Below are 16,037 nucleotides of genomic sequence, written 5' to 3' on the forward strand. Positions count from 1 at the left end.
AGGCGTCTGAGGCAGAAAAGATAATGTGATGAAGCACGTGATCCAACACCCAGCAAACCTTGTTTACCTATGGAACTAGGCTCATAATCCAATCTTACTAATTTCAGCTTTATTTCCCTTCTAATGGGGGTAATCGCGCATTTTTCATGGATGCGCAGGTAACAGGATAGAAACTGTTTTATGGAAAGTGTACCCCTCCCCAGCTTCTGCAAGTGTGTCATTGGATACCAGGATTGTAATCACAACGCCATACAATTTAGGCTAGCTCTGTGTGTGTGTGTGTGTGTGAACGTCCCATTTCTTTAAATTGCATGGAGTTATTTCAGGATACAGCATGTTACGGGTAGAAGTGTGTCCCCAAAGTTGTTGAAGTTCTAACTCCCAGAACCTCAGAATGTAAACTTACTTGAAGACAGGGTTGTTTAAGATGTAATTAGTTAAGATGAAGTCATAGTGGAGTAGGATGGGCCCCAATCCAATATGAACAGATACAAAGAATGACAAATGAAGAGACAACCCCGCACAAGAAGAACCCATGTGGAATTGGGAGCTATAGTTGCCACAAGCCAAGAATGCGATTGCTGGCACATCACCAGAAGCTGAGGGAGGCATGGCATTGCTTCTCCCTCACAGTTCTCAGAAGGAACCAACAGTGCGGACCCCTTCATCTTGGACCTCTGATTCTTATTTCTATGGTTTAAGCCATCTAGTTTGTGGTATTGTTACAACAGCCCTATGGAAGAGACATGGTAGAAAATGTGGGCTTTGATGCGGACCTGTATTTTAATCTAATCTTTGCTCCACTGCATAATAGCTTTTTGACTTTTGACAGGTAATTTTAACATTCTCATACTTAATTATAATTCAGTTTAGAATAACTTCCACTCTACTGTTTTCAGGATTAAACAAGTTACCAGATATGTGAAGTGCCTGGCACACAGCAGGCCCTCAAAGTGTTGCGTCCTTTCCTTAGTTCTGTGAAACCTCCATGTAGTCGCTACTTACAATGACTTTTGTGGAATCATAAATATATCAGGGAAAAGTTTACCTCAATTAGCAATATCCTAAGTTTCACCCAAACTGTGGATGCTGTGCTGCAAAATAAAACCACATATTAGCACAGGAATCAGTTGGGAGATGATACCGTGGTTCTGTCTGCTCCCAAGCCCAGCAGAATGCGTTGTGCGTATTAGGTGCTAAACGAAATTGTTACTTGAATGTTTGCCACAACCTCCAAGTTTGAAAGCCTTAGTTCACCTTACAGAATTGATTGTAATAATAAGCCTTTCTTTTACTCAATGCTGAAGTCACTTCAGAGTTTACTCTACAAAGTTTTTGGTTATTTGGATGCCAAAATACGTCAAATTTGTTTCTTCTGCAACAATCGTACTAGTGTTTCTTGAACCCGAATGATAAGCTTTATTTTATAAAAGAAAAGCGCTACCATGCGTCTGATTTGGTCTTTACGTAGCGCTTCAAGCCCAGCTGGTTGTCGGCAGCGCGGAGGACGGTGGTTCACACCAGGGCTCCCGCGTACCGTGTAATTTTTCCACCCTAGACCAAGGACGAGGAGGCCTTCAAGTCCCACCTTCCGCAGCGAGCGGCTGACTTCGTTTCGTCTTCGTAGCCAATGGCGAACACACATCTCAGACAGGAGGCTGCAGGGGGTGAGTCACCCTCCGCAGACGCCGCCGGGCTCCGCGCAGCCGCCTTGCCCGCGCCGCCCCGGGAAGCGGCTCCCGGCAAACGCGGCGGTGAGGACTGGGGCCCGCGGTTTCGACAGCCCCGACCTGGGTCCCGATGGACGCGGACCTGCGCCAGCCCGGGGCGCCGGGACCCCGCCGCCGTGAGTACCCGCGGGCCCTCAGCGCCCCCGCGCCCCCGGCCTGCCGGCACGGCGCACTCCTTGCGGGCGTCTTCACACGGGCGTCGACCCCTGGGGCGAGACCCCGGCGGCCACGGGCCGAACACCACCACTGTGTTTGTACAGTCACCGCGGCCCACTCGGGGGTCCCGGCCCGCGGGGGCGACGCTCGGGACTATCGTGCGGGGCTGGACTTCCGGCGGTGCCGGCGTTGGGGCAGAGGCGGGACTTCCTGCCGCGCCTGCGTGTGAGGGTGCTGGGCGGGATTTCCGGCGCGGGGCAGAGGCGGAGCCCGGACTTCCGGCGCCGGAAATGCGGAGCGTCGGGCTGCCGGGTTGGGGGGCCGCGTCAGGGCGGAGACTCGGTGTCCTGCGTGTCTGCGTCCGTCCTGGGCGCCCAGTGGCTGGGGAACGACGGTGGCAGCGCACGGCCCTGCTAGCACTGCGCGGCGGCGGGCTCGGCGGCGCCGTGACAGGTGAGTGCCGGCCCGCCATCCTCCGCCCGGCGCCCTCAGCCCAGGTGTGGGCGGCAGCGTCCTGGTGCCGGCGGTGCGTGCCTGGGGGGACGGGCCTCCCCGCGCCCCCGACCCCCAGCGCGTCCGGGTGGTCGATGTGGTTGGAACGTGCGCCCCTCGCCCAGGGCGGCCTGTGAGGCGTGCCCTTCGAGGCGCCCGGGAGTCTCCCGCCGCGAGCGCACGGGGGCCCCGGGGCCGCGTGTCCCAGGCGGGAATGGGCTGTCGGGAGGGGCGCCGCGACCTTGGGCAGCAGCTGCCCGCGGGTCCGTGTCCAGCCTCGCGTCCTTGCGAGGTGCTGGCAAGGAGGCCCCGGGGAGTGCCCTTCCTCCTCAGGACTCCGGGCGACCGTGCGCACCTGCTGTGTCCTGGCTTTGAGCCCACGCGCGCTAGTCCTTTCCCAGGGGTACTTACCGCTCCCTGAGTTCTCCGGTCCTGGTTTTTCTAAGAGGAAAACTTTGCACTTATTCCTCCATCCTCGACTCGCGCTCATGCTTTTAACAATTGAGAACTTTTAGCAGTCTTGGCTGTTTACTCGTTAGAGATGCCTCCAGCCCAGTCTCGTCCCCAGGACTGGCGAGCGGGTTTCGTGCCTCCGGGCGGGTCAGCGACTCTGAGCAGGTGAAGACAATAGATACTTGAGTTCCTGGGCGCGGCTTGTTCTCTGCCAGGGCCGGGTGTGGAAGGGAGAAGTGGTGGGCCAAGCGAAGACTGCTGGGAGCAGGGAGAGGACGTGAATCAAGAGACAAGAATAACATTTTTTAAAAAAAAGTTTCAGGAAAAAAATTAAGACAAGTTAACAATAATAAAAAAAAAAGAAATTTAAAAGAGGCTTGAACTAGAGGAACCCACAGATCTAATTTTGGAAGCGTGGTGAGCTGTAGCTGAAGAAGTTACAGGAAGAGGCAGAACTTGAGTTGGCCAGAGAATCTCTGAGCGTTAATAGCATAGTGTGCGGCATAGGCGTTATGAACCCATTTTTGACGTACGCTTTCACAGAGTTTAGAAAGTTACTAAGAGATAAAATCACTCAGAATGAAAAAATTTCCATTTGAGACCAGATTCGGGGGAGCCAAGGCCTCTTCCAGATTCATAATTGTTTGAAATGTATATATTTGGTTGGAAATTGATCACTGACAAATGATGACCAGTGTGTTGACTCATTTGTGAAGTGACCAACAGAAACAGGCAAAGCCCAGAACACCGCCATGGGGTAAGGCAGGTGAGGATTTTAAGTTAGTTGTGAAGCAGACTGTTTATTTGCCACGGAGGATACAGAGGCTGGAAAAGCCGGCGGTGTGACACTTAAGGGAGACAATCATGTATTTAAAAAAATCTACAATTTTGAGATGGAAGGATGCAGTTTTCTCACCTTGCATAACCAACTTGTAGAATCTTTGGAATGCTTTAACTCTCCCATTTATACTTACCAGGGAGTTTCTACTGATGAAATTCTTTTTTTTTTTTAAATTTATGTGTGTATTTTACAATATCGTATTTTTTAAATTGAAGAGTAATTGATGTACAGTATTATATGTTACAGGTATACAATATAGTGATCCACAATTTTTAAAGTCTGTACTCCATTTGTAGTTAGTGTACAGTGTCGGCTCTATTCCCCATGTTGTACGTCCTTGCACCTACTCTATACCTGAGAGTTTGTACCTCTTACTCCTCCAGCTCCATCTTGCCCCGCCTCCTTCCCTCTCCCACTGGAAACCACTAGTTCCTTTTCTACATCTGTGAGTCTGTTTCTTTTCTGTTATATTCACTAGTTTGTTAAATTTTTTTTAAGATTCCACATGTGATATCTTACAGTATTTGCCTTTCTCTGTCTCACTTACTTCACTTAGCATGATGTCCTCCAAGTCCATCCATGCTATACACCAGAAACTAATGCATTTTATTATTATTATTATTAAAGTACAGTCAATTACAGTATGTCAGTCTGTGGTGTATATAGCACAATGTCCCAGTCATGCGTATTCATATATATTCTCATTTTCGTATTTTTTCCATTCAAGGTTATTACAAGATATTGAACATAGTTCCCTGTATTATACAAAAGAAACTTTAAAAAAAATCTATTTTTGTATATAGTGGCTAACACTTGTAAATCTCAAACTCCCAAATTTATCCCCTCCCACCCCCTTTCCCTGGTAACCATAAGATTGTTTACTTAGTCTGCCAGTATGTTTCTGTTTTGTAGATGAGTTCATAGTGTCCTTTTTTTTTTTTTTTTAAGATTCCACATATGAGTGATATGTGGTATTTTTCTTTCTCTTTCTGGCTTACTTCACTTAGAATGACATTCTCCAGGCCCATCCATTTTGCTGCAGCTGGCATTATTTTATTCTTTTTTATGGCAGATTAGTATTCCATTGTGTAAATATACCACAACTTCTTTAGTCATCTGTCAGTGAACATTTAGGTTGCTTCCATGTCTTGGCTATTGTATATAGTGCTGCTGTGAACACTGTTGTGTGTTAATACAACATTTTAAATCAACTGTACTTACATTAAAAAGCAAACAAATAACCCATTTAAAATATGGGCAGAAGAACTGAACAGACATTTTTCCAAAAGAGGAAATGCAGATGGCCAACAGGAACATGAAAAGTTGCTCAACATCACTGGTATCAGGAAATGCAAATCAAAATCACAGTGAGATATCATCTCACAGCTGTCAGAAAGGTCATCATCAAAAAGAACACAAATAACAAAAAACAAATGTTGGCAAGGATGTGGAGAAAAGGGAACCCTGTACACTGTTGGTGGGAATGTAAATTGGTGCAGCCACCATGAAAGACAGTATGGAGGTTTCTCAAAAACCTAAAAATTGAACCACTATATGGCCTAGCAATTCCACTCCTGGGCATATACCCGGGAAAAACAAAAACATTAATTCAAAAAGATACATACAGGCCACGATTAACAGCAGCATTATTTATAATTAAATCTAAGATTCATAATGTTAGCATTTGTTAAAGGATAAGATAGATTTGTGAAACAATATCAAAGCACACATTTTGCTTTTAAAGTATCTAAACCAGCCCTATCCAATACTAGCCATTAAAAACAAACAAACAAAACCTTTCAAAGCACTTTGTTTGCAAAGTTTTTTAGTGCAAATTAAAAGTCAGTGCACTAAATTCTTTAGCTTTTTCATGCAGACTCCTCTCCAGTGCCTCAGTTCTCTAGCAAGGTCAAGCTGTTCTTATTTGATACACCCACTGGAACTCAGGAGGCTGCAGGGCTCCCCAAAGGCAATGAAAGAAGCAAGAGCAGGAGGAAGCAACTACCTCTTTTATTTAAAAAAGAAAAAAAAGCTAATTTGTCAGTGGAAGCAGCTGATAAAGGATATATACCTCACCTGCAGAGGACTCTTGGCCTGGGACATGGGGCCAGGAGGAGGAGGTGCTGGCAAGAGCAAAACACCTGGGCATACTGATGAAATTCTTAAGGGAGGGAAGAGAAGTTCTTTGCTATTTTATTTGCTTGATTTAAATGTCTAAAGATAAAGTCTTTTTTGTTGAGGGTTTTGATATGTCTTTTCATTTGTAAGATGTTATTTATAAACAGGTAATTATGGTAAATCTCTCTGTTGAGAGTCTTGACAACTGAGATGCTTTAGAAGCTAATAATTTAATATGTGTAATCACTAAAAAAAAGAATTATAGCCACCTTCTTACATGTTTATGAAGAACGGAACTTCTGGGTAAGATTCCGTTAAGTCAGTTTGACTTCCTGGTCAACTTTTATATATGGCATGGTTAAATACTTTCTAAACGTTTCTATTAAAAAATTACTGAAATACTCTTCAGTGGAATCATACGAATTGTTTAACAGTATAGATTTGTTACATTCAAATACTTCAAATTTGCTATCAATATAATCTTTTTGTGTCTACCTAAAATTCTACCAACCACAGATTCTACCATTGTGACCTTTGTTCATACCTTTGTTGCAACTGTTTCTAATTTCTATAGCTAAAATTTTTCAGATCTAAATTTCTTCAAAAAGATTTGTTTTGCCATGTTTTGGTCAAAAATAAGTTTTCTGTATGTCATTTAAGGGACTGTCAATTTTATTTTGTGTTGTCTATTTCTACCAGTAACAAACTTTTTCTCCTTTACAAAGAAGAGTAACGCTAAGGCGTAGGATCTGGAGGCGTAATGGGGTCAAAATGCCTGTCTTTACTTTCAGTGTAGGCCTCTCCCAGCTTTCTGCTTGCAGCCCAGTTCTCTCTTCACGTCTAGACCACCTGTCTCCTTGTCTTTTAGATATTCAGAGGCATTGTGAAAACAGTGTGTGTTCAGTGTTTAGTTCTTGACTTCTCCAGATCTGCTGCCTCATCTCCGTAGTCTGACCTCTGCTTCACCTACCTCTTACCTCAGAAATGAGGGCTCTCCTTGCTACCTCTCTCTCCTTCCCCACTGGCCCCCACCCAGTCCATTCACCTACCCTCTAATCTTAGCTGTCACCACTTACTGCCTAGGCTAATTCAGTAGCTTCTTAACTGGCTTGCCTGTTCAGAGTCATCATAGGCCTCCGTGTATTTTTCACACAGCAGCCAATCTAATGTTGCTTATTTGCTTAAAAACTCTTTTTATTTTAGGATAAACTGTGAACATTGAAGAGCAGCCTGTCAGCCTGTCTCTGCTTATCTCACACCATTCTCTCCATTGTTCCCTGTGCTGTAGCAGCAGTATTTAGTTTTTAACTAAACTAAACCAGTCTCACCCCCCCCCCCAGCTCAGGGCATTTGCATATGCTGTTCCTGTCCTTCAAATACCTACTTCCCTGTTCCCTGTGGTTAGCTGTTGAGAATTCTTCAGTCTCAATTTAGATGCCTTTTTCTCAGAATGACCTTCATAACCCTTTAGCTAATATCGGGTCTTGTAATATTTGCATGTTTTTCATAGCACTCATCCCAATTTATAACTTCTCATAAGTTAAGAGGTTCTGGATTTAATGTCTGTGTTTGAACTCAGCTCTAAGGAACTTGAAGGTAGGGACCAAGCCTGTTTTGTTCAGTACAGTGTTCCCAGTACTCAGGCCGTTACAGTTGAGAAAAATGTTGATGAGTGACTTAATGAAATAATGTTATTTTTCCTGCTTTAACGGTGACAAAACTAAGCTTTGGGAAGGTGGTAAGTACCTTGACCAAGGCTTCATGGCTTGTCAGTGGTGGATGTGTCATTCATTCATTCCTGTTCACTCACACATTCATCAGATGTTTGAGGATGTGTTTGTTAGGCCCAGCAAATACAGTAGCGGCCCCAGCTAAGTATGTCCTGATCCTCATGGTGTTGATGGTGTAGTTGGGGATACAGTAAGTGAGCAAACCGCAACCGCAGATGAGATCCAAGGACAAGTGTGGGTGAGGCTTATGAAGTGCTGTGACTCGTGGTGGTCTGGGGAGGCCGTTTTGAGGAAGGAGCTCCTACGCTTAAGGCTTCGTGATGAAGAGCCAGTCCTTTGAGGAGTTGGGGGTAGGGGGCTCAGGGTTGTATGACTCCAAAGCTCATTCCTAAGCATTGTGCTGTGCTATGGATTTTATTATGAGTGGGATGATTAACTTAATTTGATTATTTTTATCCGTGTTACACCACTAAATACCTGAAGTGACGGGAAGCTTATTTCCATTCACTGATGGGTTTTAGAGAAGCAGATTGTTACTTAGTGTATAGCCAGAATTTGTGAGTGGAATCAGGAGTGATGGATACAGAGGGCCACAGATTCTCATTCTCCCATCAAGAGGTGAGGTCTGTCTGTTCTCCAGTTGAGTCTGGGTTGGCCTTGTGACTTGCTTTGACAAATAGACTATCCAAAAAAGTGAAGAGAATGGAAGATTTAAACCAAATGAAAATTTTATAGATTAAAAAGGCAGTTATTTTATTCCTATTTTTGCATCCTTTTAAAAAAAGATTTGAGAGTTAAATTTTGTCTATATAATGCGGCAGAAGATAAATGATAATTTTAGTGAATTAATGGATTTCAAACACACAGAACTAATTTATTGTGTTGTAAAATAAAATATGACTTTTCTGTTGCTATTTAAAAGAAGGCCTAAACATGCATAATTTGAGACTCAAAAGACGTGTGGCTTTGGAGTAGATGTACCTTTCCTGTTCCTCCCACTAATTTCAGCTAAAAACACTGGCCATTATAAATAAAACAAAACTGAGACTGACGGTGCAGAGAAGACAATGGACTGGCTCAGTAGTGGGGCCTGAGAGGTGACACAGACGTGGTGTCCCAGAGCAGAGTTTTCTTTTTGCCCCGAACATCTCAGCCTTGCGCCTGGAGAGGCCGGCAACCCAGTAACTCCAAAGGGCTCAGACAAGCCGCAAGAAAAGCTTGATCTCTAACTGAAAGACCAGGAAAGGGACAGCCTGCCAGACAGGACATGTTTAGGAAACATTGTCGCCCCCACCTCACCCTTACTGTCATGGCCAGGTGGGGAATCTAGACTTCTGCCCTTGACAAGCTGTGCTGAGGCGACTCTCTGTGCCGGGTGAGATCAGAGGCCTGGTGAGGAGCTGGGATTTTCATCTGTTGGGTGGTCGCAAAGAGCACCCTCCCTCTTCCTGTTGGGTGGCCTCAGAAGAAGCTTAGTAGAGATTCAGGAATATTATCGTCACCCACTGGTAGTGAGGCCGTGTAAGTTGCAGTAACCAGGCACCCCTGGTTCGGCCTGGGTGGTATGAGTGGAGGCCAGGGAAGAGGCTGAACTCTAACCCTGCCCGGCAGTCGTGGGGAGGACCTCCACCCCGGGCCAGCGGTGGTGCAGGGGGGAACCCTAACTTCCATCTCCACCCTCACATCCACCTGGCGGAAACAAGGCAGCACCCTTCTTTGCCGGCTGCCTGCTGACACGGGGACTTAAATCGGTTCCCAAGTCTGGTAACAGTACCCACCGTGTTGAGACTTCAGTTGATAATCAGATTTCCCACACAAGCTGGGGAATCTCAACTTGAATCAGCAAAGACAGCTGACAGCAGCACCGGAATGATGCAGATGTTACAGTTATCTGACAAGGATTTTAAAGCAGCCATCATCAAAATTTTTCGATGAGCAGATCCTAACACTTGAAACTGATGAAAAATAGGAAATCTCAGGAAGGAAATGGAAGATATAGGTAAGAAACAGATGGATGTGTTAGGACTGAGATTCAGATGAGCTCATGGATGGCTCAGCAGAATGGAGGGACAGGAAGGAGGCTGTGACCTTGAAGCTAAAACAACAGGAACTACCCCATCCGAGCAACAGAGAAAAAACACAGACTGGGAGAAAGCAGACAGTCAGGAAGCTGTGGGACTGTAATAGGAGACCTACCATTCTTGTCGGAGTCCCCGGAAGTCCTCATATTCTTCAACATGGATTTGAAGAAATACTGGCCGAATATTCCCCAAATTTGGCAAGCCTGCAGATTGAAGAAGCTTAGTGAAACCGAGACAAGATAAACTCAAAGAAATCCATGCTTAGGCACATCATGGTTGAGCTTCTGAAAACTGAAGATGAAAAAGCAGCAAAAGAAGAACATCACTTTACCTGCAGTGGGTTTCTCATCAGAAACTACAAAGGCCTGGAGGAAGAAGCATGCTTTTCGAGTGCTGAAGGAAGAGAACTGTCAACTCAGTTCTCTCTCAAGTGAAAACATCCTTGCATGATTTGTCACCAGCAGACCTACCCTAAAATAATGGGTAGAAGAGTCTCTAAACAGGACGTGACGTAAGGAGGTAGGCGGGCCAGGAAGAACAAACACACTGGGAAACTCCATAGACATTTCTCTAAATGAGATTTGAAGGGTGAAGCATAGCTGTCTGCTGTGGCTCTGAGTGTAGAGGAAGTACTTCAGATGATTGGGGGGGGGTGCAAAGGGGCAGAGGGAGTAAGGTTTCTGCACTTTACCAGGAACAGTCAGTGGACTGTGGTAAGCTGTGAAAAGATAATGAAAAACTAGGTTGGCCCCTAAGAAAAGTTAGGTGAAAGAGAGAAACTCACTTTAGGTAAATCAAAATGAAATTCTAAAAAATGTTCAAGTCGCCACGTACAAAAAGAGAACAGAGAATGAACTATGCACCATGCCCAATAATGTGAGTTTGGATCAATATTTGAAAATTACCAGCGTAATTGACCTGTTAGGAGGCTGAAAAAGAAAATAGAGTAGGTGATGCCCAGAACCTGCGGCTGAAGTGGGTGGGTGTCACGTGTAACTACATTGCTTAGAACCATGTTACCCAACAGGGATGTGACTGTCTTGGGGGAGGACTTGGTAGTTAGAAGGAAATGATCAGATCATGTCCAGAATGGGTGAATGAAAGTGTTCAGGTTGTGCAGATGTTTGAATGACATGTAAGGGCAGCTCTGACCGCGGGCAGCACTTGGAGTGGGGCTGGTTCCCAGCGAGCCACGTCCTGAGCATGCAGGAACACGCTGGAGTTTGGAGGCAGAAATACCCTCTTAGTCTTTTTCACGTTGATGAAAACGATATTATTTTATCATTGGGTTAGATAAGTCATTAAAATTTCTGTAGTTTTTACTTTTTTTTTTTTATTGTGGCTACTAGAAAATTTACAGTGCTTCTGTGGCTTGTCTTGGATTTCTCTTGGACAGCGTTGCACTCGAGTCTGAAGTCTGGAATGTGCAGTTAGAATGGGTTCCCTCTGAGGAGCAGGCTGGGTGTGGAGAAGGTGGGCTAAGGGAGAACTGTTCTTTATTCTAAGCCCTTCTTTGCTGTTTACTTTTTAAAGCATATTAATGAAATTTGATGAAAAGTTACCTCTTTAACAAAGGCTGTAGTCTCTACCTTAAAACGTTAATTTATCACATTCTAATTGACATGGTAAATGTTGATATAGTAAGGAAGTTTGGAATGAAAAGCAATAATCGCCTTGTTCATTATGTTTCCTTCATTTCACTTTGCTGTATCAGAAATAAAGTACTTGTTTTTCCTGCATGTATTCAGCTTATTGCAGGAGTGACCAGGACATCGCCTTCTTGAAGTAATGCCCACAGAAAGCGGGAGTTGTTCAACTGCTCGCCAAGCAAAACAGAAACGCAAATCTCATAGCCTTTCTATACGAAGAACTAACAGCTCGGAGCAGGAGAGGACGGGTCTACCAAGAGAAATGTTAGAAGGACAGGTGAGTTGGTGCTGATCGTGTTTGTGAAGTTTCAGAAATAGCCAGAGATATACAGGTCTCCAGAGCAGGGGAAAAGTGTGGGTTACCAAGCAAACAGCACCCCTACGTAAACCAGGTCGAATTGCACAGAGACAGAATTCGTCCCCAGGTTAGCGTGTTTACCGTGCTTAATGAAGAATGTGGGTGTGACGGTTTGGGTTGGTTTTTATTCTTCGCACAGGTATCTGTACATTCTTTGCCAGTGCAGCTTTAGATTTTCTGTCTCTGTCTCAAGAAGAGAAGAGAATCAGGTATAGTGATCTCTGCTCTCTGGAGAGCTTTTGGAATCCAGTCTTTCAGTAGCTTTTCTTGGGTTTATTTTGTGTCTGCTGTAGTGTGTATGTTTTCTGCGGTTTATTACATTGTCTGTCTTTCTGATAATTTAATGTCCCCTTTAATTAAGTGATCTGATGTTTTGTGGACAGGGATAAGTTTGCTTGTAGTTTTCCTTTTTGGGAGTGGGGTGGTAATTAGGTTGATTTATTTGTTTATTTTTTCGTTTAACTTTTTTTTTGATGGAGGTACTGGGGGTTGAGCTCAGGACCTTGTGCGTGCCAGGCATGCCCTCTACCGCTGAGCTGTACCCTCCCCCCACCCTGAAAATGTGTTAGTTTTAAAAGAACATTATTGCGAAGCCTAAATAAAAGTATGTGCTGTAGTAAGATAAGTTGTAGGCGTGTCTGGTACACGTTCACATGGGTGTAATAAAAGTGTGTATAAATTTATAACTGTTCCTTCACATTTAGAACTAATCCATTGGCCGTAATGTTACAGGGGAATATGGCTTAAATCTGAGGAATTGGCTCATTTGAGGATTGGAGCACCCGGCCCCTGGAAGGGCAGCTTCTGGGGAGGCGGCAGCGCACAGTCAGAGCCTAGCACCGTGGCTGGCACGTGGTCGCTGTTCAGCTCAGCCCCTGTTATATATTGAATGGATGAATAAATGAAATGATTACATTTTAACTTGAGTTTGGAGATGAAATGATAGATTTTAAGGAGCCTTCAGGATGGCGTGGACAGTCTAGTGAGCCCGGCTGCCGTGACAGCAGCACAGCTGGGCGCTCAGCCGGCAGAGGGTCTGGAGGCAGGAAGTTGAAGGTCAGGTGTGGGCAGGGCTGGTGTATCCTGGGGCCTCCTTCTCCCTGTGCACTCACGAAGCCGTTCCCCCGTGGGTGTGTGTCCTGATCCTTTCTTGTGAGGATGCCAGTCATACTGGGTGAACAGCCACCCATAGGCTTCATTTTGCCTTGCACCTCATTTAAACCTTTACTCCAGATGTGGTCACACGCTGAGGTGCTGGGGGTTAGGACATCAGCGTGTGAGACGGGGGGACACAAGTCAGCCCACAACACTTGGGAAAAAGAATGTTTGAACGAGTGCTGTGCCATGGAACTTCTGTGATGGAATGTTCTAGGTGTGTGCTACCACACAGACACGTGGCTAGTGGGACTGAGGAATTTAAACAATTAACTTACATTTAAATGTAAACAGTCCACTGTGGCTGTTGGCTGCCACATTGGACAGTGCAGGTAGTCCAAGGTGCTTTTTAAAAATGGTTAGACTTCCTTAAATTTCTAGCAGTGAAAAGTCCACAGCCACCTGCTGGCATCTTCGGGACTTAGCTGCTGTGAGGGGCCCTGCGCTCCCAGCCTTTTGCGTGCGTGCGTGCTCCATTGTGATGTAGAGCCAGCAGGTGATTGCATCTCCAGGTGAGCCTTTATGAGGGCTGTTCAGAACCCTGTTCAGAACCCGGCCCTGGCCTCGTTTTCGTGGCGGTGTCTCCTGGTGAATGCGCAGCTCCGCAGGCTGGCGCGGGCCTCTGCTGGTTCCGCAGCAGCAGGAGGCAGTGCCGCGCTTGGCACAGGCATGGTAGGCATGGGAGGGCCCAGGTGCAGTGCCTCTGGGCAGGGCCGAAGGTCCGTGCTCTCTGGGCAGGGTTGGGAGCAGGGTCAGGAAACTGAAGATTGGTGTGACCAGCTTCTATGGTGATGTCGAATGTCTTAGATTCACATCTGAAGTGTTTCAGGAAGTAGTGCTTGGCGCAGAGATGGGAGGAGGCCCTTGTTCAGAAGACAGCTGAGTCTGCGGGAGCGCTGGCCGGGCCCCCGTGTCTTCTTACACGCTGTGATCAGACAGATTCTTTTAAAAGCTTTGCTGAATCACAGTAGCTTTTCTGTTTTAAGTTTTCTCAAGTGGTATCAGATGTTCAGCACCTCTGACTTGGGGGCCTGTGAGGTCGGACGGCACCAGGGCCGGTTCCGTGAGCACAGAGGTGACTGTGCGGAGCTCTCCCACTCGCCTCGGGTGCAAAGGTCTCCTCAGGGCCGGTCTCCTTCATTGATCATTTTTATTTTATTGGGTGAGATGAACGCGACATCTCAGTTCTGACTCCCGTCACAGTTACATTTTAGATGAAGATGTATTTACTGTTCATGTGAATGTAGCATTTCAGTTGCTGAATAGTAGGAGCTGAAAGCATTAAACGTGGGTGTAGGTGAGTAGGAATTGATATGCTGAAGAGGAGATTTGGCCTTGGGAGCGGCCCCTGTGAGGCAGGCTGGGTGGATGAGGGATGTGGGCAGACGGGGTGTTAGATGTTAACTGTAGTGGTTTATTTCAGTTTCACTGTTACTTTAAGTGGGTGCTCATTGGTATTTAGAGGAGTGTTGAGAGGCTTATTACCAATTCTGCCAAATTCAGTTTTTAAACAAGGTTCCATATATCTCTGTAAGTAGCTGGTAAAATCTACCTTCCCTTTCTGTAATTATTGTAAAACATGTTGCTAAAACGTTTGCATCATTAGAGACCATTTTGCCTAAGATTTCTGTCTTCCTAAGAAGTTAATCTGAGAAGGAATTTAATAAACATTGTGTATCTTTTTTTATTTGCAACTCATTAAACATCAGAAAGTTCACTCTGCATATAAATTTGAGAAATTACTTAGAAGATTACACAGTAGCAGTTAACTGTTGAAACATTATTTTAGAAATACCTGCTAAGAATTTTGTTAAATTCTCCGAGTGCTTGCGGGGAGGTGGGGGCCCACACAAAATATCCTCTAGGCCACACCCCGAGGAGGTTAGAGTAGAACCTGGACTCTTGGCCCCCTGACGCCAGCGGCATCTGGAAAGTAGTGCTTGTGAACGTGGTTGGTGCCCGGGTCGCGCACCCGCACGTTCAGCCCAGGTGCCGCTGCTGCTTGCTGCTTCCCCACTCCCGGCAGGCGAGGCGGGCGCACCTGGGAACCTGTGCCTGTGTTTTCCTGTGGCTGACAGCTGAGAGTTTTCATTTTTCCCTCCGCACAACAGTGTTTTAGGTATTAAGCAGAGTTTACAGGAAACAATCAGTTTCTTTTGCTTGGAGCACAGCAGACGTGAGGACTCTAAGACACTCCTGTTAGTAAATGGCTTATTGAAATGAGTTTGCATACCATGTAGTGGGACTTAAAGACTGTCTCCGATTTTGTTTGTGGGAACTGCTTTCCTTCTGTACAAATTGGGGAGTTTTTGCATGAGGTACACTTGTTTCTCCCCTTGTAAAAGGGAAAGTTACATGTTTTGAAGAAGTACCATCCTGGGTAACGTTGATACAATTTGATTTCAGTTTCACTTGTAGAAATTTGCAACTTTAAGTTCTTTGAGTGTTTATGTATAAGAAATAAAATACGTAAAGGCATAAAGCGAAAGTTTAATTAAGGTAAATGATAATTCATTTTGGAAAAAGTGTGTGGGTGCTTGGTGTCAGAGTTCATCATTCGTTCGTTCATTTTAAGCAGAATCTTCCTTTTCTGCAGGATTCTAAACTGCCTTCCTCGGTTCGCAATACACTTCTGGAGCTATTTGGTCAAATAGAAAGAGAATTTGAAAACCTTTATATTGAAAACTTAGAATGTGAGTATCTCTTATTTTAATAGCCTTTTATAACTTTTTGCTTATCCGTACGAAGATTTGAGAGTTGAACTTGTGGCAGGTGTTCACCACTGTGTCCCTTTCAGTTTTGACAAACTGTAGGGCTCAGGATAGCGCAGGCATTGTCCTGCAGCCCCGCACCCTCACATCAGGGCGTTGGCAGAGCTGTGCTCCTTCTGGGGGCATCGGGGGGACTCGCTCCCACTTGTTTGGTTGTGGAGGATTCCAGTTCCCCTCAGCTTGAGGACACAGGCCCCATCTGGCTGGCTTTCCTCCCTCTTTACCTTCAGAGCTGTAAGCGGCTCCTCATGCATCTCTGACCCTCTCCTGGGGGCACGTGGGAAGGATGGGTCATGCAGGGTCATCTCCCATCAGAGGTCCTTCCCTCGGTCACACCTGCAAGGTGCCTTTGCCACGAGGTCACACGTACGGCTTATCTCTGGGGCAGGCAGTATTCTGCCAGCCATCCCTGCCAATCCGAGTTAGGATTTTATGAGGAACAAATGCATCTTGTAACTTCTCCTATACAAAATATACTGTACATTGAGAAACTGTTGATTTGT

The 16,037-nt window shown here is 45.5% G+C and overlaps 1 protein-coding gene across 10 annotated transcripts in view; it reads left to right on the plus strand.

The window, feature by feature from the left end:
• The first annotated feature begins 1,672 nt into the window (after positions 1 to 1,672).
• The window catches only part of WDR37 (WD repeat domain 37), a 46,771-nt gene continuing 32,406 nt past the window's right edge, over positions 1,673 to 16,037 (plus strand). For 8 of the 10 annotated variants that reach the window (XM_032473747.1, XM_032473741.1, XM_032473749.1 and 5 more), the window contains exons 1-3: positions 2,183 to 2,339; positions 11,350 to 11,527; positions 15,360 to 15,456. In XM_032473747.1, the coding sequence (XP_032329638.1) occupies positions 11,390 to 11,527; positions 15,360 to 15,456 (235 nt within the window). In that variant the 5' untranslated portion in view covers positions 2,183 to 2,339; positions 11,350 to 11,389. Of the gene's footprint in view, positions 1,847 to 2,182; positions 2,340 to 11,349; positions 11,528 to 15,359; positions 15,457 to 16,037 lie in introns of those variants that run through there. The other 2 variants (XM_032473742.1, XM_032473748.1) reach the window with 1 other exon arrangement.

Source organism: Camelus ferus, chromosome 35, assembly GCF_009834535.1.
Source record: "Camelus ferus isolate YT-003-E chromosome 35, BCGSAC_Cfer_1.0, whole genome shotgun sequence".
Classification (NCBI taxonomy): Eukaryota; Metazoa; Chordata; class Mammalia; order Artiodactyla; family Camelidae; genus Camelus; species Camelus ferus.